At 47.3% G+C, this 26,979-nt stretch overlaps 1 protein-coding gene across 4 annotated transcripts in view; it reads right to left on the bottom strand.

Annotated features, from left to right (window-relative positions):
• Nucleotides 1-26,979, bottom strand: part of cdk17 (cyclin-dependent kinase 17) — a 292,409-nt gene that overhangs the window by 51,866 nt on the left and 213,564 nt on the right. For all 4 annotated transcript variants that reach the window (XM_038810897.1, XM_038810899.1, XM_038810898.1 and 1 more), the window contains one exon: nucleotides 14,911-15,031. In XM_038810897.1, coding sequence (XP_038666825.1) covers nucleotides 14,911-15,031 — 121 coding nt within the window. The remainder of the gene's footprint in view (nucleotides 1-14,910; nucleotides 15,032-26,979) is intronic.

Here is a 26,979-nt window from a genome sequence, read left to right as displayed (position 1 = left end):
CTATATGAGGCGCCCAGAATCATAACCGGGTGAAGCGCCATTTTTGAAAAGTAGAGGAAAAGAGGGCTAAAGGCAGGATGCCGCCGGGGGAAGCGCTGAGGTATATGCCGCACGCTAATTGGTTACAACCGGGACTATTAATTAATATACTATGCGGCCCTTTAAAATTGTGAATTTCTGAATGTGGCCCTTGCATGGAAAAGTTTGCCCACCCCTGCCGTAGACAATTGCAGCATAACCTCCCTAGTCTTAAACTTCATCCCTCTAGCAATGAAGGACAAAATTCCATTCGCCTTCTTAATCACGTGTTGCACCTGTAAACCAACTTTTTGCGACTCATGCACGAGCACACCCAGATCTCTCTGCACGGCAGCATGTTTTAATATTTTATCATTTAAATAATAATCCCTTTTGCTGTTAATCCTCCCAAAATGGATAACCTCACATTTGTCAACATTGTATTCCATCTGCCAGACCCTAGCCCATTCACTTAACCTATCCAAATCCCTCTGTAGATTTCCAGTATCCTCTGCACTTTTTGCTTTACCACTCATCTTAGTGTCGTCTGCAAACTTGGACACATTACCCTTGGCCCCCAACTTCAAATCATCCATGTTCCCTACTACCGAAGTTAAGCTCACTGGCCTATAATTACCCGCTTTCTGCCTACCTCTTTTTTAAACAGTGGTAGTCACGTTTGCTAATTTCCAATCCGCCGGGACCACCCCAGAGTCTAGTGAATTTTGGTAAATTATCACTAGTGCATTTGCAATTTCCCTAGCCATCTCTTTTAGCACTCTGTGATGCATTCCATTAGGGCCAGGAGACTTGTCTACCGTTAGCCCCATAAGCTTGCCCATCACTACCTCCTTAGTGATAACAATTATCTCAAGGTTCTCACCTGTCATAGCCTCATTTCTATCAGTCACTGGCATGTTATTTGTGTCTTCCACTGTGAAGACCGACCCAAAAAAATGTTCAGTTCTTCAGCCATTTCCTCATCTCCCATCTTATCCTCTAAAGGACCAATATTTACCTCAGCCACTGTTTTTTGTTTTATATATTTGTAGAAAATTTTACTATCTGGTTTTATATTCTGAGCATGTTTACTCTCATAATCTATCTTACTCTTTTTTTATAGCTTTTTTAGTAGCTTTCTGTTGCCCCCTAAAGATTTCCCAGTCCTCTAGTCTCCCACTAATCTTTGCCACTTTGTATGCTTTTTCCAGGGGAACGAGTTTGAGGGCTTTGCTGTTGCCGCCTTTGCTGTTCTCGCCAGCCAGGTTTTTCATTAGCCAAGTGGTGATTGTGGCTTTGAGAGTGTGGGGGCAGTGCAGGCAGCACTCCAGGCGACAGGTTGTGTCGTTGTGGGTGCCAATTTTCCATAGGTTTGTGCTGGCAAGATTCGATGCGAGGCTCCGGGGTGGCGGCAGGTGGGGATTATGTACTCTAGGGACTTACTTACGGGGGCAAATTTGTGGGGCTGGATGGATTGGAGGAATTGTACGAGTTGCCTAAGGGGAATAATTTCAATACTTGCAGGTTCGGGATTTCGTGAGGGAGGTGCTGGCCTTCCTGGGGTTGCCGCCTCCAGTGCTGCAAGATAAGCTTCCGCCAGAGAAGAAAATAGGGCAGGGAAAGGTGTTGAATATGTAAAAGGAACTGATGGAGAGGGAGGGTGTCCTGATGGAGGATATTAAGCACAAATGGGAGGAGCTGGGAGAGGAGGTGGAGGCTGGGACATGGGCCGAGGTCTTGTGGAGGGTAAATGCGTCCTCATCGTCTAGGAGGTTAAGCCTCATCCAGTTTAAAGTGGTGCACATGGCAGTGGCGAGTAGGTTTTTTGAGGGGGCATGGGCAGTGGGGGGGGGGGGGTTGCCTGTGAATCACATCCACATGTTCTGGGCATATCCAAGTTTGAGGGGGCTCCGGTGGGGGTTCTCAGACGTTAGGTCCAAGGTTCTGGGTGTGTGGTGGCCCCGAGTCTGGCGGTGGCAGTATTTGGTGTCGGAAGACTCCGGAGTGCGGGGGCACGTTGGAGAGAGAGAGAGAGAGAGAGAGAGGCTAATGTATTGGCTTTTGCCTCCTTGATAGGCCAGAGACAGATTTTGTTATGTTGGCGGGACTCGGAGCCACCGAAGGCAGGAGTGTGGATGAGTGACCTGCCAGGCTAGCGGGGAGACAGAGAAAAGGGGGGGGGGGGGGGGGGGGGGGCTAAGGGGCTTGAAAAAGGGAAGGCGGGGTGTGGATGAGGGTCAGTGTCGGGGCGGGGGGGGGGGGGGGGGGGACTGGCGAGTTGGGGCTGTTGGTTGTGTTGATGTAATGTTCTTTTTGATGTTCTTTTGATATTCTGTAAATTTATATTTTTGTCTAAAAGCTTTGAATAAAATTCTGGAAAAAAAAACTTTCCCTTTTACCCGTGTGCTGTCAGGAAATTTGGCTATAATAGCCAAATTATTAATATAGATCATAAATAGTTGATAGCACAGCACTAATTCCATTTGCACACTGGTTGCAGTTTGCCAATCTGAGAAAGCCCACTTAACCTGACACTCTGTTCCTTGTGAGTTAGCCAATCTAGATCCATGTTAATACATTTCAGCCAACACCTTTTATGCGGCACTTTATAGAATGAGTTTTGGAAATCCAAATACACTATGGCCGCAATTCTCCGGCCTTGTTTCGCTCTTGCTCGAGCGAAATGAGGCCAGTGAATAGCGGGCGAGGGCGAAAACGAGAACCGCGCCAGGCAGTAAATAGTTTGCGATGCAACTGGCCCCGCTCCCAAAGGCGAAATCGGGATCTCACTGTAGCATGGAGAGAAACCAATTATCAACACTGAAGCCCTATTTCCATACAATTAACAGGTGCCACCCATATCCAGCGGCCTCCTGTCATTCATTGGCCTCCCCAGCAAGTGGTCAACCTGGCGCCAATTAATACAGTTTTTAAAAACCTGAACCTGGCAGAAGGGCTTCTGCAGGGAGCGGAGGAGGTAAGTAGCCACCTTTGCTCACAGGCAGAGAGGCTGGGGCGCTGGGCTTGCCACCCCAGTGCTTGGCAGGGGGTGGGGAGCTCTCAACAGGGGGGTGGGGGAGAAAACACCAGCTGGGAGGTGAGGACCCTCCGCAGGGGTGGGCTGCCATGGGACGGGGGCGGGGGGAAAGAAGTGCTGAGGGGGGCAACCTCACATGGCACTACCATGCCAACTCCTGGATCGTGTGTGTGTCTGTTCCAGGGGTAACCCTTGTTCCTGCCCTTCTGCCCCAGACCACTCATAACTTCCACTGACAGCTGAGGCCTCTGGCCGTGTAGCTGAAAGCTATTGCGAACAGGAAATTGGCAATTGTGGTTAAGTGAGCATTTCACACAATCCAAGTGGATTCCCGTGGGTGGGCGGGCCACGTACCACGTGGGAGATATTGCCTCGCATCTCAATCAAACAGTGATGCCTGGACACTGCCTGAACACTGCAGGAGGCAACACTACACAAGCAGCAGCCAACATCTGAACACCCAGGAGATGAGACACAGTTCCGGGGACATGTGCACAGGCAGAGGGTGGGTGAGTGCCAAAGGGAGGGGACCAGCACCTGGTCCAGGTGATGTTATGAGTGGGTGTCTGGGTAGAGGGTCTGGGGTCTGGTGAGGGGAACTCACGTTCCCCAAATATTGAGTGGAAACTCTTTAGATCAAATAGTTTGGATGGGGTGGTGTTTGTGCAGCATGTCCAGGAAGCTTTTCTAACACAGTCTGTAGATTGGCCGACCTGAGGGGAGGCCACATTGGATTTGGTGCTTGGTAATGAACGAGGGCAAGTGATAGATGAAATGAAAATGAAAATCGCTTATTGTCACGAGTAGGCTTCAATGAAGTTACTGTGAAAAGCCCCTAGCCGCCACATTCCGGCGCCTGTCCGGGGAGGCTGGTACGGGAACAGGTACAGATTTGTTATTGGGGGAGCATTTTTGGAGATAGTGACCACAATTCTGTGACTTTCCCTTTAGTAATGGAGAAGGATAGGTGCGTGCAACAAGGCAAGGTTTACAATTGGGGGAAAGGTAAATACGATGCTGTCAGACAAGAACTGAAATGCATAAGTTGGGAACATAGGTTGTCAGGGAAGGACACAATTAAAATGTGGAACTTGTTCAAGGAACATATACCATGTGTCCTTGATATGTATGTCCCTGTCAGGCAGGGAAGAGATGGTCGAGTAAGGGAACCATGGTTGACAAGAGAGGTTGAATATCTTGTTAAGAGGAAGAAGGATACTTGTGTAAGGCTGAGGAAACAAGGTTCAGACAGGGCGCTGGAGGGATACAAGGTAGCCAGGAGGGAACTGAAGAAAGGGATTAGGAGAGCTAAGAGAGGGCAAGAAAAATCTTTGGGGGGTAGGATCATGGAAAACACCAAGGTCTTTTACACATCGGAGAGAAATATGAGAATGACTAGAGCGAGGGTGGGTTCAATCAAGGACAGCAGCGGGAGATTGTCTATCGAGATAGGAGAGGTCTTGAACGAGTACTTTTCTTCAGTATTTGCGAATGAGAGGGGCTATACTGTTGGATTGTTGGAGAGGACAGTGTGAAACAGATTGGTAAACTCGAGGAGATACTTGTTAGGAAGGAAGATGTGTTGGGCATTTTGAAAAACTTGAGGATAGACAAATCCCCCGGGCCTGATGGGATATATCCAAGAATTCTATGGGAAGCAAGAGATGAAATTGCAGAGCTGTTGGCAATGATCTTTTCGTCCTCACCGTCAACAGGGGTGATACCAGGGGATTGGAGAGTGGCGAATGTCGTGCTCCTGTTCAAAAAAGGGAATAGGGATAACCCTGGGAATTACAGGCCAGTTAGTCTTACCTTGGTGGTTGGCAAAGTAATGGAAAGGGTACTGAGGGATAGGATTTCTGAGCATCTGGAAAGATACTGCTTGATTAGGGATAGTCAGCACGGATTTGTATGGAGTAGGTCTTGCCTAACAAGTCTTATTGAATTCTTTGAGGAGGTGACCAAGCACGTGGATGAAGGTAAAGCAGTGGATGTAGTGTACATGGATTTCAGTAAGGCATTTGATAAGGTTCCCCACGGTAGGCTTATGCAGAAAGTAAGAAGGCATGGGATGGTGGGGAATTTGGCCAGTCGGATAACAAACTGGTTACCTGATAGAAGTCAGAGAGTGGTGGTGGATGGCAAATATTCAGCCTGGAGCCCAGTTACCAGTGGCGTACCGCAGTGATCAGTTCTGGGTCCTCTGCTGTTTGTGATTTTCATTAATGACTTGGATGAGGGAGTTGAAGGGTGGGTCAGTAAATTTGCAGACGATATAAAGATTGGTGGAGTTGTGGATAGCGAGGAGGGCTGTTGTCGGCTGCAAAGAGACACAGATAGGATGCAGAGTTGGGCTGAGAAGTGGCAAACGGAGTTTAACCGTGAAAAGTGTGAGGTTGTCCATTTTGGAAGGACAAATATGAATGCGGAATACAAGGTTTATGGTAGGGTTCTTGGCAATATGGAGGAGCAGAGAAATCTTGGGGTCTATGTTCATCGATCTTTGAAAGTTGCCACTCAAGTGGATAGAGCTGTGAAGAAGGCCTATGGTGTGCTAGCGTTCATTACCAGAGGGATTGAATTTAAGAGCAGTGAGGTGATGATGCAGCTGTACAAAATCTTGGTGAGGCCACATTTGGAGTACTGTGTGCAGTTCTGGTTGCCTCATTTTAGGAAGGATGTGGAAGCTTTGGAAAAGGTGCAAAGGAGATTAACCAGGATATTGCCTGGAATGAAGAGTAGGTCTTACGAGGAAAGGTTGAGAGTGCTCGGCCTTTTCTCATTAGAACGAAGAAGGATGAGGGGCGACTTGACCGGGGTTTATAAGATGATCAGGGGAACAGATAGAGTGGACAGTCAGAGACTTTTTCCTCGGGTAGAACAAACCATTACAAGAGGACATAAATTTAAGGTGAACGGTGGAAGATATAGGGGGATGTCAGAGGTAGGTTCTTTACCCAGAAAGTAGAGGGGGCATGGAATGTACTGCCTGTGGAAGTAGTTGAGTCGGAAACATTAGGGACCTTCAAGCGGCTATTGGATAGGTACATGGATTACGGTAGAATGCTGGGGTGTAGATTGATTTGTTTTTAATCTAGGACAAAAGTTCAGCACAACATCGTGGGCCGAAGGTTCTGTGCTGTATTTTCTATGTTCTATGTTCATGTAGCTGGGAGTGTGTGAGCAGGGTAGGCCGGGTTGGGGGGTGGGTGGGTGACCAATGGGGGAAAAGGAGTGTCATGGTGTGGGAGCTGCCACTGTTTGCCAGCCTAACATCCTCTCCCAATGCCTTACAAATATTGAATGCTATGGCAGGGATTTTGAACCCAGCAGAACTACCCTAGTGGTGCTGCTGCTAGGCTGGGCGGCCAGATGCCGATGGCAGCAGCAGCATCAGCAGTTGCTCAAGGCAGCGGACCATAGAACATAGAACAGTACAGCACAGAACAGGCCCTTCGGCCCTCGATGTTGTGCCGAGCAATGATCACCCTACTTAAACCCACGAAACCCGTATACCCGTAACCCAACAATCCCCCCATTAACCTTACACTACGGGCAATTTAGCATGGCCAATCCACCTAACCCGCACATCTTTGGACTGTGGGAGGAAACCGGAGCACCCAGAGGAAACCCACGCACACACGGGGAGGACGTGCAGACTCCACACAGACAGTGACCCAGCTGGGAATCGAACCTGGGACCCTGGAGCTGTGAAGCATTGATGCTAACCACCATGCTACCGTGAGGCCCCTGTGCTGGGCCCGCCCCACACCCTGAGGAACCAGCTGCCCATCAGCCAGGGAGGGACCCAATGGGAGGAGTCTTGCGACGAACCAGGGTGTACAGGCGTCGCTGCCGCTGGCCGCAGGATGCTCCACCTGAACAAGGAGACTGTGCGACTGTGTAATTTTGTTGCGGACTTGGCACCACATGGAGGACGACACCCGCTCCCGGTGGCCGTCAAGGTCACCGCAATCCTGAACTTTTAAGCTTCAGGGTTCCTTCCAGGGCCTGAGCAGGGATTTGTATGGCATCCCGCGGGTCACAGCCCACAGGTGCATCCGACGCATCACGGATGCACCTGTTTGCCCGGGCGGAAAACTACTTCAACTTTGACATGGACCAAGCCCAACAGGATCCTGTGCAGTAGCTTTCTCTGCCATCGCCGGACACCCAGGTCCAGGGAGTAGAGGATGGAATGCAAGTTGCCCTGTGCTCACCGGGCCATCTGGGAGTGCCCAACATTAACAGAACGTTGTCCCACTTCCTGAACGTACAGCTGGTGTGCGGCCACCACCTGAAGATCATGCACGTGTACACACTAGACATCAATATGTTTATTGTGTGTAACAATTCCCTACTCTCCCGATGATGCCACCCCCTCTCCCAATACCCCCCTTCCTCCATCCTCCCCAGTGACCTCAGTAATCCCAATGTGTTTTGTCTTCCTAGCTCCACTACTATATCTAGGTGTGTCCCCGAATGCACATCAGAGATGGAAGGAGCCAGCTGTTTACCACGTCCCGTGGACTTCGATGCCCCTAGCGGGCGTCATCTGGGGACTCTAGGGCCAGAGGGCCCCGGCTCACTTGTTGGCAGCACATGCACAGCCGTGCCGCCCTGTTCAATGTGCTGTCTGCGAGACGAGGGGTGGAACTCGGGGAAGCTTCGCCACTACATGGGACTGGTTCTAGTTGGCACTCAGCGTGCACTCCTCCCCCTCAGTGCCCATAGGGCCATGCGGTTCACCATGGGACGGGAGGTCAGCTGGTTCCAGCCCCAGCATCATCCGGTTCTGCTGACCCTGGTAGTTCCACATGGTCTATACTATCGTGTTGACGCCCTTGGCAATGTTCCTCAGTGCCTGGGACATGCTCTGCAGCGTTTCAGCAATGCCCGACTGGGACAAGCTCCACAGTGCCTCGGCCATTCCCATCTGAGAGCGGAACATGTCCCGCAGAACCTCATCAAGTTCAGCCTGGTACTGGGTCACATTCCCCAGCGAGACGGACATTCTGTTGAGACCCTCTGCCATGGCCGTCACAGAATCTGAGACATCTTGGACATCTTCACTAATTGTGCTGACATCGTGCACCAGGCTCTCCAATGCGGTCGCCACCCTAGCACTGTTGGCCTCTGTGCCACACATTGCCAGCGTCGTCTCCTGCGCCCATAACCTTTGGAACTCCTCCAACCATCTGGGGACCTGCTGAAGTGTCACTGACATCCCCCTCTGAATCCGGGTAAATGGCATCAGGCTGGGACCCAGCTGGGTCTTGGGATCCAGCAGACTTCCGACTGCTGTCTAGCCTGGGGGTTCCTGATGGGGGTTCCTGCCTCCACCTGATGTGTATCAGCAGCCGTGGTGCCGTGCCGCCCAAACGTCACTATCATACCCGCTTCCACCACCCGCTCCGGCAGCGAGTTCCAGGCACCAACTACCCTCTATATAAAAACTTCCCTTGCACATCCTCTCTAAACTTTGCCCCTCGCACCTTAAACCTATGTCCCCTATGTCTTCCACCCTGGAAAAAAGCTTCCGACTATCCACTCTGTTCATGTCCCTCATAATTTTTTAGACTATCAGGTCGCCCCATAACCTCCATCGTTCCAGTGAGAACAAACCAAGTTTATCCAACTTCTCCTCACGCTAATGCCCTTCTAATGCCCTCCATACCAGGCAATATCCTGGTATACCTTTTGTATCCTCTCCAAAGCCTTCAGATCTTCTAGTAGTGTGACGACCTGAATTGAACACGTGTGGCCTAACTAAGGTTCTACACAGCTGCAGCGCAACTTGCCAATTTTTATACTAAATGCCCTGGCCGATGAAGGCAAGCATGCCGTATGCCTTCTTGACTATCTTCTCCACCTACGTTGCCACTTTCAGTGACCGGTGGACGATCCCTTTGCCTATCAGTACTCTGACGGGTTCTGCCATTTACTTTACTTTTCCCCCCCTGTATAAGACCTTCCTGCATTACCTCACATTTGTCCGGATTAAACTCCACCTGCCATCTCTCCGCCCAAGTCTCCAACCGATCTATATCCTGCTGTATCCTCTGACAGTCCTCATCACTATCCGCAATTCCACCAACTTCTGTGTCGTCCACAAACTTACTTATTAGACCAGTTATATTTTCTTCCAAATCATTTATATACTACAAACAGCAAAGGTCCCAGCACTGATCCTTGTGGTTCCCTGCACTGATCCCTGTCCTATGTTTATATCGCAAATTAGGACCCCTGGGCAAAATGTTTTACTGATACACTGGTTGAAGTGTCTGATAATTTACAGACAATACAGTGCATAAGATTATTTTTAAAAGTTTGTTTCAGTTTTTCTTGCAAATTCACAGGAGATGATACATATGTAAGGACTCGCCAAAGAGTTCTATACAACTTATGGTCCTTGTAATTGTAATAAAGTGCATTACATTTAACAAGTACCAGAGATTTAAAGTCCAGGGAATAAAGTGTTAGAGTGGTTTACTATTCTTCCTTTTCTTTAGCTCCCTCTCCATTCCATCCTGGTTCCCTTCTCTCGCCTTCAGCTCTTTTGTCATTCCTTTCCCCCCATTATTGGCAGTAATTTCCCACTCAAGAAACCTGAAGCAGTTTTCGCACTCAATTAAACAATATTTGGTCCCTCACTGTTTTAGGGGTTAGTAATGAAGTTAAGATCCACTTCTGTAATAGCAGAAATATTTCACCTTTTTAAATCCTGGCTGTTTGCAATATCAGGATAGATAAATTCACCAATGAGAATTTATCCACCAGCAAGGACTAACTTAGTGTGGGGCACATGTGGCAAACATGCCAATGTTAATCAAGAAAAAAAGACTTTGCTGGCTTGTGCATGTGCACAGGATATGGTAGATGGGATATGCTAAATGGGAAGGCCCCATGTCAAGAGACCAGCAGTGCACCCAAAGCTCTGATTCACGGATATGAAAGCCTTCAGCATCAATCATGACAAGTAGGAAACTCTGGCTGATGACCGATACAAATGGGGACACCAGCTGTGGGCAGGAGCTCACTTTTGCAACCATATCTGGTTTCCGAAGCTCAAAAGAAAGACACCAGCCTTGCAAAGAAAGTGTCAGCAGAGATCATCCCGCACCACCAGCAAGGACTAACTTAGTGTGGGGCACATGTGGCAAACTGCGTTTCTAGAACCAGCTTGTTGAGTCATTAAAAGAAAGTGCAGCATAAGATTTAATCTGGCCTCAAAGTTCTGAGGCTGCACTCCCATCATCTCACTAATGGAAGGATGCCAACTAACCATGCCAACCATGATAAAATCTATGGGCAGCTATTGAAGACTGAACTCCAGCAATAGAAAAACCTGTCTGGCCAAGCCTGCCTGCATTCCACATAGGATGACACCAGTGTGCTCACCTTATGCTTTTGCAGTAAGACTTTCCACAGAAATTCATGGAAAACAAAACATTTTACTTTTTAATTGAATGTTTTGTAAAATTTCATGGTGGAACAAAAGGTAATCATAATAATACCATCTAATTTGGAATATCACTAGGTTAAAGAAAAGCAATGGTGTCACTCTTGCAAATAAAATATTTTTTAAGTCAATCACAATATCATAAATCAGGCCATTAAAAATGCAGCAATATACATTGTCAGAGAATTTGGTGAAAAATAATAAAACAAAATTAAAATGTTGTGATCAACTGAGAAGTCAGTCATATTTTTGATCATGAAACAATTGCTTATATGCCCATTTATAGGATTTTTAGTGCTCACATTAATTTGCTTATTTCAGGATTTGATTCTCTATGTTGGGAAAGAATCCAAATTCCTGACGTGTGGATGGAAATACCATGGCGGGTCAGTCTGCTTCATCTTAGGCAGGTCATTGCAAGTAATCACTCCAACTATTTTAGAGTTTTATGTACTTACTGAAGGTTGGGTGTTCGTGAGGCACAGCGTCTTTCCTATTGGTTGGATTGTCATAGCTGACTTTCATATAAAATAGCCCGAATGCCATTGCATCTCTCATTATTCATGTTTGGTTTGAACTTGCCTTAACCAGGAAAATGTCCACCAGAAAATACACATGGATACTTTATCTTCACTGATTTTAATTCCACTGATGGGAAAGTTAAAATGCAAGATTAAAAGGAGTCAGATGCAGTTCTACATGCACGTTTTATTACAAACACTGATCTAAGGGTTGCCTTGTTAATTAGAAATGAAATTAAATCAATAGCACTAAACGACATAGGGTCAGACGATGTGGAGTCTGTGTGGGTAGAGTTGAGGAACCACAAAGGCAAAAAAACCATAATGGGAGTTATGTACAGGCCTCCTGACAGTGGTCAGGACCAGGGGCACAAAATGCACCACGAAATAGAAAGGGCATGTCAGAAAGGCAAGGTCACAGTGATCATGGGGGACTTCAATATGCAGGTGGACTGGGTAAATAATGTTGCCAGTGGACCCAAAGAAAGGGAATTCATTGAATGTTTACAGGATGGCTTTTTGGAACAGCTTGTGATGGAGCCCACGAGGGAACAGGCTATTCTGGACTTAGTGTTATGTAATGAGCCAGAATTGATAAAAGACCTTAAAGTAAGGGAACACTTAGGAAGCAGTGATCATAATATGGTAGAATTCAGTCTGCAATTTGAAAGAAAGAAGGTAGAATCAGATGTAAAGGTTTTACAGTTAAATAAAGGTAATTACAGGCGCATGAGGGAGGAACTGACGAAAATCGACTGGAAGCAGAGCCTAGTGGGAAAGACAGTAGAACAGCAATGGCAGGAGTTTCTGGGAGTAATTGAGGACACAGTGCAGAGGTTCATCCCAAAGAAAAGAAAGGTTATCAGAGGGAGGATTAGGCAGCCATGGCTGACAAAGGAAGTCAGGGAATGCATCAAGGCAAAAGAGAGAGCCTATAATGTGGCAAAGAGTAGTGGGAAGTCAGAAGATTGGGAAGGCTACAAAAACAAACAGAGGATAACAAAGAGAGAAATAAGGAAGGAGAGGATCAAATATGAAGGTAGGCTAGCCAGTAACATTAGGAATGATAGTAAAAGTTTCTTTAAATACATTAAAAACAAACGGGAGGCAAAAGTAGACATTGGGCCGCTCCAAAATGACGCTGGTAATCTAGTGATGGGAGACAAGGAAATAGCTGAGGAACTTAATAAGTACTTTGCGTCAGTCTTCACAGTAGAAGACATGAGTAATATCCCAACAATTCAGGAAAGTCAGGGGGCAGAGTTGAATATGGTTGCCATCACAAAGGAGAAGGTGCTAGAGAAACTAAAAGGTCTGAAAATTGATAAACCTCCGGGCCCAGATGGGCTACATCCTAGAGTTCTAAAGGAGATAGCTGAAGAAATAGTGGAGGCGTTAGTTATGATCTTTCAAAAGTCACTGGAATCAGGGAAAGTCCCAGAGGATTGGAAAATCGCTGTTGTAACCCCCCTGTTCAAGAAGGGAACAAGAAAAAAGATGGAAAATTATAGGCCAATTAGCCTAACCTCGGTTGTTGGCAAACTTCTAGAATCCATCGTTAAGGATGAGATTTCTAAATTCTTGGAAGTGCAGAGTCGGATTAGGACAAGTCAGCATGGATTTAGTAAGGGGAGGTCGTGCCTGACAAACCTGTTAGAGTTCTTTGAAGAGATAACAAATAGGTTAGACCAAGGAGAGCCAATGGATGTTATCTATCTTGACTTCCAAAAGGCCTTTGACAAGGTGCCTCACGGGAGACTGCTGAGTAAAATAAGGGCCCATGGTATTCGAGGCAAGGTACTAACATGGATTGACGATTGGCTGTCAGACAGAAGGCAGAGAGTTGGGATAAAAGGTTCTTTTTCGGAATGGCAACCGGTGACAAGTGGTGTCCCGCAGGGTTCAGTGTTGGGGCCACAGCTGTTCTCTTTATATATTAACGATCTAGATGATGGGACTGGGGGCATTCTGGCCAAGTTTGCCGATGATACAAAGATAGGTGGAGGGGCAGGTAGTATTGAGGAGGTGGGGAGGCTGCAGAAAGATTTACAGTTTAGGAGAATGGTCCAAGAAGTGGCTGATGAAATTCAACGTGGGCAAGTGCGAGGTCTTGCACTTTGGAAAAAAGAATAGAGGCATGGACTATTTTCTAAACGGTGACAAAATTCATAATGCTAAAGTGCAAAGGGACTTGGGAGTCCTAGTCCAGGATTCTCTAAAGGTAAACTTGCAGGTTGAGTCCGTAATTAAGAAAGCAAATGTAATGTTGTCATTTATCTCAAGAGGCTTGGAGTATAAAAGCAGGGATGTACTTCTGAGGCTTTATAAAGCACTAGTTAGGCCCCATTTAGAATACTGTGAGCAATTTTGGGCCCCACACCTCAGGAAGGACATACTGGCACTGGAGCGGGTCCAGCGGAGATTCACACGGATGATCCCAGGAATGGTAGGCCTAACATACGATGAACGTCTGAGGATCGTGGGATTATATTCATTGGAGTTTAGGAGGTTGAGGGGAGATCTAATAGAAACTTACAAGATAATGAATGGCTTGGATAGGATGGACGTAGGGAAGTTGTTTCCATTAGCAGGGGAGACTAGGACGCGGGGGCACAGCCTTAGAATAAAAGGGAGTCACTTTAGAACAGAGATGAGGAGAAATTTCTTCAGCCAGAGAGTGGTAGGTCTGTGGAATTCATTGCCACAGAGGGCGGTGGAGGCCGGGACATTTAGTGTCTTTAAGACAGAAATTGATAAATTCTTGATTTCTCGAGGAATTAAGGGCTATGGGGAGAGAGCGGGTAAATGGAGTTGAAATCAACCATGATTGAATGGTGGAGTGGACTCGATGGGCCGAATGGCCTTACTTCCGCTCCTATGTCTTATGGTCTTAAGTTCAGCATCATCAAGCGACTTGGTGAACTGTGAACTGAAGAGTCAGAAAGTTGAACTTTGTAGCCATGGAAAACTTGCTGTATTAATCTTCTGCTGTTTCATTTTTACTTATAATAAACCTAAATCCGAAGTCTGTCAATGGCATAGTCATCTGAAGAACATGGAAAATCAGAAGGCGTTGTGCCTTTTTGAATAAACAATTTTCAGCAAAGCTTTGCCCTGTGTTTCCTTTTAGATTGTGCCGAAATCAGCCAAACTAGCAGACACAATTGAGGAATTCCAAGGGCAAATTACATCCTGTGCAAACTGGGTTTCAATAATCTTCTGCGCTAGTTTACAAAATGTCGTGTGGAAAGCTGGCAACACCCATAAAACTGACCACTCCCCTGGTTCTAATAAATCACTCTGGTAAGATTCCATTAATTGCACCCATTTCTGAGCTTTTGTGGAAGCGTTTATTTTAGGCAGAATAGCACTAATAGGTACCAGAATAGTTTTTGGTTAATTCACTAAGAAACTGCTTATTGTACATTAATGTAATGAGTAATGAGTCTAGTTTTTAAAGAGCCTTTTTAGTTGTTTAAAATAGGGTTACGTTGGATTTAAAAGACTGATTAGAAATGTTTTTGTAATAAACTCATTTTCAGCTTATCAATGAAACTGCACTGGCTTGCCATCTTAAAAATAAAATACTGTGGATCTGAAATAAAACTATAAAGTGCTGGAAAAACTCAGCAGGACTGGCAGCATCTGTGGAGTGAGAACAAAGTCCGATATGGATCATCTTCTGAACAATTCCAATGTTCCAATAGGATTCCTCTTCGGAGCTTTGGAACTCTTCATAGGGGAGGAAGGACTGGAATATGAGAATGGTCCTTTTACCGAATACAAAAGCCCCTAAAATTGTAACTTAGATATTCTCTCCACAATCCTGCACCCCCCCCAAAAAAGTTTAAACCAGAGTCAATTACACATACCACATGTCGATCTGTGTTGAATATTCTGAAGAGCCCAAGAGTACATCTGGAGGTCTGTACCACAAAGTTACAACTTCATTTGAGTATGTCTTTGTAGGAACTGACTTGGCTCTTGCCAAACCTGCAAAGGAAAGAAGTTTCAATATTTGATATGATGAATTATATATCTGAAAATGCAACATGGAATATTTAAATAAAACTCATTACGTGCAAATGCAAAATAATCTTAGTCAGCCAAAATTGAAAACCACATTTTTTTGACAGACCAATGAACAAAGAAATGTACAACACAAGAACAGGCCCTTCAGCCTTCCAAGCCTGCACCGACCATGCTGCCCGTCCAAACTAAAATCTTCTACACTTCCGGGATCTGTATCCCTCTGTTCCCATCCTATTCATGTATTTGTCAAGATGCCGCTTAAACTATCGTCCCTGCTTCCACCACCTCCTCCAGCAGCGAGTTCCAGGCATCCACTACCCTCTGTGTAAAAAAACTTGCCTCATATATGCCCTCTAAACCTTGCCCCTCGCACCTTAAAACCTATGCCCTGAGTAATTGACCCCTCTACCCTGGGAAAAAGTCTCTGACTATCCACTCTGTCTATGCCCCTCATAATTTTGTAGACCTCTATTGGGTCGCCCCTCAACCTCCTTCGTTCCAGTGAGAACAAACCAAGTTTATTCAACCTCTCTTCATAACTAATGCCCTCCATACCAGGCAACATCCTGGTAAATTTCTTCTGCACCCTCTCCAAAGCCTTCTGGTAGTGTGGTGACCAGAATTTAATACTAAACTCCAAGTATGGCCTAACTCAGGTTCTATACAGCTGCAACATGACTTGCCAATTTTTATACTCAATACCCCAGCCAATGAAGGCAAGCATACCGTATGCCTTCTTGACTACCTTCTCCACCTGTGTTGCCCCTTTCAGCGACCTGTGTACCTGTACACCTAGATCTCTGTGACTGTCAATACTATCGAGGGTTCTGCCATTCACTGCATATTCCCAACCTGTATTAGACTTTCCAAAATGCATTACCTCACATTTGCCCGGATTAAACTTCATCTGCCATCTCTCCGCCCAAGTCTCCAAACAATCTAAATCCTGCTGTATCCTCCAACAGTCCTATCGCTATCTGCAATTCCACCAACCTTTGTGTCGTCCGCAATCAGACCAGTTACTTTTTCTACCAAAATATTTATATATACTACGACAGCAAAGGTCCCAGCACTGAATCCTCTGGAACACTATTAGTCACAGCCCTCCAATCAGAAAAGCACCCTTCCATTGCTACTCTCTGCCTTCTATGACCTAGCCAGTTCTGTATCCACCTTGCCAGCTCACCTCTGATCCCGTGTGACTTCACATTTTGTACCAGTCTGCCATCAGGGACCTTGTCAAAGGCCTCACTGAAGTCCATATAGACACCATCCACTGCCCTACCTGCATCAATTATCTTTGTGACCGCCTCGAAAAACTCTATCACATTAGTGAGACACGACCTCCCCTTCACAAAACCGTGTTGCCTCTCGCTAATACGTCCATTTGAGTCCAAATGGGAGTAGATCCCGTCTCGGAGAATACTCTCCAGTAATTTCCCTACCATTGACGCAAGGCTCACCGGCCTGTAGTTGCCTGGATTATCTTTGCTACCCTTTTTAAACAAAGGAACAACATTGGCTATTCTCCAGTCCTCCGGGACATCACCTGAAGACAGTGAGGATTCAAAGATTTCTGTCAAGGCCTCAGCAATTTTCTCTCTTGCCTCCTTCAGTATTCTGGGTAGATCCCATCAGGCCCTGAGGATTTATCCACCTTAATACTTTTCAAGACGCCCAACACCTCATTTTTTTGGATCTCAATGTGACCCAGGCGATCTACACACCCTTCGCCAGACTCAACATCCACCAATTCCTTCTCTTTGGTGAATTCTGATGCAAAGTATTCATTTAGTACCTCGCTCATTTCCTCTAGCTCCACCCATAGATTCCCTCCTCTGACCTTCAGTGGGTCAACCCTTTCCCTGGCTACCCTCTTGCTTTTTATGTAGTGCGGAAAGCTTTGGGATTTTTCTTGACCCTATTTACCAATGCCTTTTCGTGACCCCTTTTAGCCCTCCTGACTCCTTGCTTAAGTTCTTTCCTACTTTCCTTATATTCCAACAGGCTTCGTCTGTTCCCAGACTTCTAGCCCTGACAAATGCCTCCTTTTTCTTTTTGACGAGACCTACGATATCTCTCATTATCTAAAGTTCCCGAAATTTGCCATATTTATCCTTCTTCCTCGCAGGAACATGCCGGTCCTGAATTCCTTTCAATTGACATTTGAAAGCCTCCCACATGTCAGATGTTGACTTATCCTCAAACATCCGCCCCCAATCTATGTTCTTCAGTTCCCGCCTAATATTGTTATAATTGGCCTTCCCCCAATTTAGCACATTCCCCCTAGGGCCACTCTGATCTTATTGGGCAGCACAGTAGCACAAGTGGCTAGCACTGTGGCTTCACAGCGCCAGGGTCCCAGGTTCGATTCCCCGCTGGGTTACTGCCTGTGCGGAGTCTGCACGTTCTCCTGTGTCTGCGTGGGTTTCCTCCGGGTGCTCCGGTTTCCTCCCACAGTCCAATGATGTGCAGGTTAGGTGGATTGGCTATACTGAATTGCCCTTAGTGTCCAAAAGGGTTGGGAGGGGTTGTTGGGTTGCAGGGATGGGGTGGAAGCAAGGGCTTAAGTGGGTCGGTGCAGACTCGATGGGCCGGGTGGCCTCCTTCTGCACTGTATGTTCTATGTTATCCTTGTCCACCAGCACTTTAAAACTTACTAAATTGTGGTCACTGTTCCCCCAATGCTCCCCTACTGAAACTTCTATCACCTGCTCGAGCTCATTCCCCAAGACCAGGTCCAGTACAGCCCCTGACCTCGTTGGACAATCTAAATATTGTTTTAAGAAGCACTCCTGGATGCTCCTTACAAACTCTGTCCCATCCAAGATCCCCAGCACTAAGCGAGTCCCAGTCAATATTGCGGAAGTTAAAAGTCTCCCATCACAACAACCCTGTTACTGTTACTCCTTTCCAAAATCTGTCTACCTACCTGTTCCTCTATCTCCCGCTGGCTGTTGGGAGGCCTGCATGAATTGGATTGTTTAGTTGCATCAAACAAACAAAATAGTACTGTGAATATTTACTTAAAGGCGGCAAAGCTTCAGTTTGCATTATGAATCACTCAGAAAAACAAACGAGCAGCTGTTCATTTGGCCTCTCAAGCCTTCTCTGCCATTTAATAAGATCATGGCTGATCTGGTAGTAACCCTAAATCTGCATTCCACCTACCCCAATAACCTGGAGGCGGAGGTGAGGTTTCTGGGGAACCTTTCCAAGTCACTAAGGGCAAAGGTGGATAAGCAGGAGAATAGATCTAGAAGGCAGAGCCTGCGTACCTTGTTGGCCTGCCTGACGGGGAGGAAGGCACGAGTGCATCGAGATTTATCTCAAGGATGTTGGTCTGGCTGGTGGCGGGAGGGGATGCTGGACAAGGTCCTAGAGGTGGATGGAGTACACAGATCTCTAAGGCAGGAGCCAAGGGTGGGGGAGCCGCTAGGGCAGCGATTGAAGCTCCATACGTTTGTGGGTTAGGAGAAGATCCTGCAGGGGGTCATGGAGAAGCAGAACTGCGAATGGGAGGGGAACAAGGTCTGAATCTATCAGAATATTGGAGGTGGAGCTGGCGAAAACGTGTGCTGGGTTCAACAGGGCCAAGGCGGCTCTTTATCGAAGGCAGATTAAGTTTGGGGTACTGCACCCGGCAAAACTACAGCTGACTTTTGAAGGCCAGGAGTAATATTTCTAAACCCCAGAGGAGGCCTATGACTTTATTAGAGATCATTAATTGGAAGAGAACTGAATGCTGAGGAGAGACGGACGAGTTGGGTCAACAGAGTTCGGAAGATGCGGGTAGTGTGGGGCCAGAAGGTAGGGGGGCTTTTTCTTCTTGGGTGGGGCAATTTTATTGTTGCGATTGTTTGTTAAGGGGGCAACTGTGGCTCCACCCCCCCACTTGTGGTGGTGTTCATTTTTTAGAGGTGACCTGTGGTTTGGTGTGTCTTTGTTGGGGTGGGGGAGGTCCACAGGGAGTCGTTTGCACAGATTAAGGAGGAAGGGTGGGAGGAGAGGTAAATAGGAGGAGCCTTAAGCCTTCAGGCTAGAGCTGACAAGTAATGCTGGTGAATGGAAGTGAAGTGGGGGAGATGGCTGTGAGGGTTGGCCTTGGAAAGGGGGGGGGGTGGTGCGGGGTGAGAGTGGCAGTGTTGGAGGAGGAGAATGGACATGGATGGAAATGGGGGGGGGGGGGGGGGTTTGATTCGAAGTTGCTGAGGGTGGCCATCCTGTTGAGTAAAAAGACGGCGTTTGTTAAGTGCCAAGGAGGTGCGGGATCCTGCGGGGGGAGTGCACCGAATTGAGGGAGTTGCCCAGAGCCATTCCAGACCTGGACATGCATCAGTTGATTTTGGGAGGAGACTTTAATTATTTGCTGGAGGGTGGACAGGTTGAGCCCCAAGTCAATGGGAAGGCTGAGGATGGCGAAAGAGTTGGGAGCGTTTATGGAAAGGATGGGAATGGTGGATCCGTGGCGGTTTAGGAACCCATGGGAGAAGGAGTACTCCTTTTCGCATGTGTACGAAGTATGCTCCAGAATTTATTTTTTTATGGTGAGCCGAGAGGTGTTGGTGGGGGCAGAGTATGCAGGAATCCTGATTTCTGACCTCGCACCGCACTGGCTGGATGTTCGACTTAGCGCGAGGCAGGAACAGAGGCCTGGATGGAGGTTAGACTCGGGGCTGTTAGCAGACAAGTAGTTCTGTGACAAGGAGTGGTTGATGATTAAGGACGAAGTGGAGCTGAACGAAAATGGGGAGGTATCAGCAGCCATATTCTGGAAGGCATTGAAGGCGGTGGGCCCGGGGGGAGATTATCTGATTCAAGGTGCACGGAGATGGGAGGAGCAAGGTGTATGGACGATTGGATGAGATAGTTGAGGGTGACAGGGAATATTCGAGGACCCCCACCTTGGAGGGATTGGCGAAGAGAAAGAAGTTACTGGGGCAGTTCAACAGGTTAACAACTGGAAAGGCTGTTGGGCAGCTGCGAGAGGAGTGCAGTATGAATATGGAAAGAAGACGAGCTGCATTCTAGCTCACCAGCGACGGAGGCAAGCCATGTCCAGAGAAATCCTGAGAGTATGGACAGGGAAGGAGGAGGTAGTGGCGGAGCCGGGGAAGATAAATGAGGCATTCAGGCAGCATCATGAGAAATTGACAAAGGGGATATGGGGCGGTTTCTGAATGGGCTGGAATTCCCACAGCACAATGAGGAAAGGAGGCAGGTGCTGGAGGAGCCATTAGGGTTGAGAGAGGTGATGGAAAGCACGAGGGATGAAGTCGGAGAAGGCCCCAGGGTCGGACAGTTACCCAGCGGAATTCTATATGGATCTTGCGACGGCATTGGCACATTGGAATGTTCTATGTTCTCTAAGGGCATTTAAGTGGTCACTGGATAGACATATGGATGAAAATGGAATAGTGTTGGTCAGATAGGCTTCAGATGGTTTCACAGGTCGGCGCAACATCGAGGGCCGAAGGGCCCGCACTGCGCTGTAATGTTCTATGTTCTATTTATTGGGGATTTTTAGCGAAGCACTGGAGAAGAGGGAGCTGCCGAAGATACTGACACAAGTGACAATTAGGGCAGCATGGTAGCTTTTTCCACTAATTCCCAGCTCTGTACTACCAATGGATAAGTAAGAAGAGGTAGAAAGTGCATTGAGGTACGTGGGCAGCATAGTAGCACAGTGGTTAGCACTGTTGCTTCACTGCATCAGGATCCATGTTCGATTCCCGGCTTGGATCACTGTCTGTGCGTGTTCTGCACGTTCCCCCTGTGTCTGAGTGGATTACCTCCGGGTGCTCCGGTTTCCTCCCTCAAGTCTCAAAACAGGTGCTGTTAGGTAATTTGGACATTCTGAATTCTCCCCGTGTCCAGGAAGAGGTGCCGGAATGTGGCTGCTCAGTGATTTTCACAGTAACTTAATTGTAGTGTTAATGTACATAGAACATAGAACAGTACAGCACAGAACAGGCCCTTCGGCCCTCGATGTTGTGCCGAGCCATGATCACCCTACTCAAACCCACGTATCCACCCTATACCCGTAACCCAACAACCCCCCACCCCTTAACCTTACTTTTTAGGACACTACGGGCAATTTAGCATGGCCAATCCACCTAACCCGCACATCTTTGGACTGTGGGAGGAAACCGGTGGCACCCGGAGGAAACCCACGCACACACGGGGAGGACGTGCAGACTCCGCACAGACAGTGACCCAGCCGGGAATCGAACCTGGGACCCTGGAGCTGTGAAGCAATTGTGCTAACCACCATGCTACCACGGTAAACCTACTTGTGACAATAAAGATTACTAATTATGCTAATTCTGAAGAAATGGAAGGATCTGTTGGAGTGTGGGTCATATAGGCCCATATCACTGTTGAACACAGATGTCAGAAGTGTTGGCTACGTTAGCGGCAGGGAGGCTGGAAGGATGTGTTCTGGGGTGGTTGCGGAGGACCAAACGGGTTTAGTGAGGAGCAGGCAACTATCCAGTAATATTAGGTGATACTAAATGTGATCATGACCCTGTTAAGGGGACAGGTACTGGAGGTAGTGGTATCTATGGACATGGAGAAGGCTTTCAACCAGGTGCAGCGGTATCTGTTCAAGGTGCTGGGAAGGTTCGGGTTTGGGCCAAAATTTATGGCCTGGGTGTGTCTGTTGTATGTGGCCCCGGTGGCAAGCATACGAACAAATCAGATAAGTTCACAGAGCTTCGGGGAACGAGACTGGTGTGTCCGCTGCCGCTGTTCGTGCTGGCGATAGAGCCCTTGGCGATAGCCCTCAGGGGGTCAGTAGAGGGGCAAGGGATTGAGGGGGAGTAGGGAACACCAGGTGTCGTTGTAGGCAGACTACCTGCTGCTATTCGTGTCAGACCTGTTGGAGAGTATGGGAGAATTATAGGCTTATTAGAGGGGTTAGAGGCCTTCTCAGGTTATAAGCTGAACGTGGGAAAAAGCTAGGTGTTTCCGGTGAGCGAGGCAGGTCGGGGAGACAATCTATGGGTGTTGCCATTTAGTGTAGCCAGGGGTAGGTTTAGGTATCTGGGGGTCTAGGTGGTGAAAATGAAAGTCCTGTCAAGGTTCTTATTCCTATTCCAGACCCACCCCATCCAAGGCCTTTTTCCAGAAGCTGGACGCAGTGATTTCGGAGTTATATGGGCGGGGAAGGTACCTAGGGTGAATAGGGCCCTGCTACAGAGGCATTACTGAATCTGCTGCACTGTTATTGGGCAGTGAATGTGAAGAAAGTGAGGCGGTGGTGTAAAGAGGGGTTGGGATGGAGGAAGAGTCCTGTAGGGGGTCCAGCCTGAGGGCCATGGAGACAGCGGTGCTACTACTGGCACCGAGGAGGTATACTTAAGAGTCCGGTCATACAGTCCACGATTAGGGTGTGGAACCAGCCGAAGAGACACTTTAGGATGGAGGGGATGCCGGAGCAGCATTGTAGCACAGTTGCTTCACAGCTCCAGGGTCCCAGGTTCAATTCCCTGTTGGGTCACTGTCTGTGCGGAGTCTGCATGTTCTCCCCATGTCTACGTGGGTTTCCTCTGGGTGCTCCGGTTTCCTCCCACAGACCAAAGACGTGCGGGTGAGGTGGATTGGGCATCCTAAATTGCCCTTAGAGTCCAAAAAGGTTAAGTGAGGGTTACTGGGATAGGGTAGATACGTGGGCTTGAGTAGGTGCTCTTTACAAGGGCCAGTGCAGACTTCGATTGGCCAAATGGCCTCCTTCTGCACTGTAAATTCTATGATCTATGAACACTGTTGTGTGAGAACCATGGGTTCAAGCCGGGGGAGATGGACGGCATGTATAGGTGGTGGGAACCGATGGGACTGGTGAGGCCGAGGGATCCATATTTGGAGGAGAGGTTTGCAAGTCTGGTGGAGCTGCGGGAGAGGGTAGAGTTCCCGAAGAAAAGGAAATTCAGGTATTTGCAAGTGAGGGACTTTCCACGGAAGGTGGGGGGGGGGGGGGGTCCCAAGCTGCCGAAATGTGCCCTTATTGGAGCGTTTGTTGCTCCTGGAAGTGGAAGGTGAGGGTAGGATCCGGGATATATATAGGTTGCTGGGAGAACAGGGGGGGATCAAGTAGTGAGGATCAAGGAGAAATGGGAGGAGGAATTGGGGTGAAGGGAGAGATAGGATGGGGAGTGTGGAGTGAGGCGCTGTGCAGGGTGAATTCGACCTTCTCATGTGCGAGGATGAGTTTGATACAGTTTAAGGTGGTGCATATGACTTGGGCGAGGATGAGTGGGTTCTTGCAGGGGATGGCAGATGAGCGTGAGAAGTGTGGGCGAGGACCAGCGCACCACGCACATAAGTTCTGGGGTAGTGAGAAGTTGGCGAGGTACTGGGAGGGGGGTGTTCGGGATGCTAGCAAAAGTGGAGGCAGGCTGGACCTATGTGGTGGTTTTTGGGGTATCGAAAAGGCCGGAGCTGATGGAGGGGAGGAAGGCCGATGTGGTGGCCTTCGCCTCTCTAGTTGCCCGGTGAAGGATTTTGCTGGAATGGCGGTCGACAACAGTGCCGGTGGTGGCCGCCTGGCTAGAGGAGCTGTGCAATCCCTCCGGTTAGAGAAGATTATGTTTGAATTGAGGGGATCAGCGGGAGGCAAGTTGTGGACTGCTCACAACCATGTGAGGTTAACTTCGGTAGTAGGGAAGATGCTGGAATCTATCATCAAGGAAGAAATAGCGAGGCATCTGGATAGAAATTGTCCCATTGGGCAGGCGCAGCATGGGTTCATAAAGGGCAGGTCGTGCCTAACTAATTTAGTGGAATTTTCTGAGGACATTACCGGTGCAGTAGATAACGGGGAGCCAATGGATGTGGTATATCTGGATTTCCAGAAAGCCTTTGACAAGGTGCCAGACAAAAGGTTGCTGCATAAGATAAAGATGCATGGCATTAAGGGTAAAGTAGTAGCATGGATTGAGGATTGGTTAATTAATAGAAAGCAAAGAGTGGGGATTAATGGGTGTTTCTCTGGTTGGCAATCAGTAGCTAGTGGTGTCCCTCAGGGATCAGTGTTGGGCCCACAATTGTTCACAATTTACATAGATGATTTGCAGTTGGGGACCAAGGGCAATGTGTCCAAGTTTGCAGATGACACTAAGATGAATGGTAAAGCAAAAAGTGCAGAGGATACTGGAAGTCTGCAGAGGGATTTGGATAGGTTAAGTGAATGGGCTAGGGTCTGGCAGATGGAATACAATGTTGACAAATGTGAGGTTATCCATTTTGGTAGGAATAACAGCAAACGGGATTATTATTTAAACGATAAAATATTAAAGCATGCCGCTGTGCAGCGAGACCTGGGTGTGCTAGTGCATGAGTCACAGAAAGTTGGCTTACAGGTGCAACAGGTGATTAAGAAGGCAAATGGAATTTTGTCCTTCATTGCTAGAGGGATGGAGTTTAAGACTAGGGAGGTTATGTTGCAACTGTATAAGGTGTTAGTGAGGCCACACCTGGAGTATTGTGTTCAGTTTTGGTCTCCTTACTTGAGAAAGGACATACTGGGTGTGCAGAGGAGATTCACTAGGTTAATCCCAGAGCTGAAGGGGTTGGATTATGAGGAGAGGTTGAGTAGACTGGGACTGTACTCGTTGGAATTTAGAAGGATGAGGGGGGGGGGGATCTTATAAAAACATAAAAAATTATGAAGGGAATAGATAGGATAGATGCGGGCAGGTTGTTTCCACTGGCGGGTGAAAGCAGAACTTGGGGACATAGCCTCAGAATAAGGGGAAGTAGATTTAGGACTGAGTTTAGGAGGAACTTCTTCACCCAAAGGGCTGTGAATCTATGGAATTCCTTGCCAAGTGAAGCAGTTGAGGCTCCTTCATTAAATGTTTTTAAGGTAAAGATAGATAGTTTTTTGAAGACTAAAGGGATTAAGGGTTATGGTGTTCGGGCCGGAAAGTGGAGCTGAGTCCACAAAAGATCAGCCATGATCTCATTGAATGGCGGAGCAGGCTCGAGGGGCCAGATGGCCTACTCCTGCTCCTAGTTCTTATGTTTGAGGAATTGTTCGTTGCGGGGAGTGGACGGGTAGTGAAAAATGGGGAAAAACTTGAACAAACTGTAAATTGTGAGAAGTGGAGAATGTTCTCCGACTCATTTGTTTCTGTACTTTTGAATATGTTTGGAATAAAATATATTAAATAAAATTCTGCATGGGTCTCACCCCCAAAACCAAAGATGTGCAGTGTAGGTGGATTCGCCATGCTAAAAGAGGCTGGTTTAGCACAGTGTGCTAAACAGCTGGCTTGTAATGCAGAACAAGGCCAGCAGCGCGTGTTCAATTCCCGTACCAGCCTCCCGAACAGGCGCTGGAACGTGGTGACAAGGGCTTTTCATACTAATTTCATTGAAGCCCAACTTGTGACAATAAGCGATTATTATTATTAAATGCCCCTTAATTGGAAAAAAAAGAATTGGTACTCTAAATTATTAAAAAATATATACATTAATAAAGAAAATCAATGAAAAATAAACAAAAACAAAAAACTAAGAGTCCGTGGGCATGGAAGTGCCATAGCTTGGCATAGGTGGCAAGAAGGTCTCTGGGTGTGGGCAGGAGGGCAGAGCTTAGCATGTGGGGCATGAGATGTAATGGATGGGGCATGTTTGGAAGGTGAAGGGGGTGTGAGGGATGGAGGGCAAATGGGAAAAAGTACCGCAGCACTCACGTCGGCCTTTTAAACAGCCCGACTCCGCACCAGTTAGCCCATGACTGCCTCAACACTTCTTCCCAGGTCGACCTACCCAACTCCAGCCCCTACCTTGCCCCCCAGCAGTCAAGATCCTGCCTTTGCAGGCACCTTCTCCAGAGGTGGGTAGGCCAAGCCGGAAATTTTCCTTACTCAAGTATGAAAATCTGGGCCATTGTTCAAGAATTAAGGTTCGGTCATTTAGGACTGAGATGACAAGAAATATCTTCACTTAGACGGTGGTGAAACTTTGGATTCTCTACTCCAGAGGGTTGCAGAGGCTCAGTCATTGAGTATGTTCAAGACAGAGATCAATACATTTTTAGATATTAACGGCATCAAGTGAAGGGGGATCGTGTGGAAAAATGGCGCGGAGGTAGATCTCCAGTTGAATAGCAAAGCAGGCTTGAGGGGTTGGATGGCCAACTCATTTCCTATGATCCCATTTGCCTTTTCTACCGCTCTCTCAACCTGTTCTGCCACTTTCAACGACTTGTGTATATATGCTCCCAGGTTCTCTGTAATTGCGTACTTTTATTTTATATTGCCTTTCCTCATTCTTGCTACCAAAATATACCACTTCACTTGATTTTATCTGATGTGCCCATTCTGCTTAATTCCATCCATTCCACCAGCCTATATCCCCTTAAAGTCTATCACTAACCTCCTCATAATCACAATACTCCAAAGCTTTACGTCATCTGCAAATTTTAAATTGTGCCTTGGTCACATTTCGGTCAAAATATATATTTGAAAAAGCTGTGGTCCTAATTCTGATCCCTGTGGAACTCCACTGTATACCTTGCTCCAATTCCCAAAACAACTGTTAACCATTATTCTCTGCTTGCTGTCACTCAGCCAACATTGCATCTATGTTGCTACTTTACATTTATTCCATGAACATCAACTCTGCTGGCACTACTTTTGAATGTCCATACATATCACATCAACCTCATTATCCTCATAAATCACATCAAAAAGCGCAATCAAATTTGCCTTAAAGAAATCCATGCTGGCTTTTGCCAATTAATCTGCAATTGTCCAAGTGATAATTTTGTCCGAGATTTTGTCTCCAAAAGCTTTTCCATCATGAGTATTAAACTGACTAGCCTGTAGTTGCTGGGTTTATCAATAATTTTATTCAATAACTTGTCAATCACGGAGCCGACTGATCAGTAATTACTCAGG

This window comes from Scyliorhinus canicula, chromosome 11, assembly GCF_902713615.1.
Source record: "Scyliorhinus canicula chromosome 11, sScyCan1.1, whole genome shotgun sequence".
Lineage (NCBI taxonomy): Eukaryota > Metazoa > Chordata > Chondrichthyes > Carcharhiniformes > Scyliorhinidae > Scyliorhinus > Scyliorhinus canicula.
Note: the sequence above shows the minus strand (reverse complement) of the source record. Positions and strands in the feature narration are given on the sequence as shown.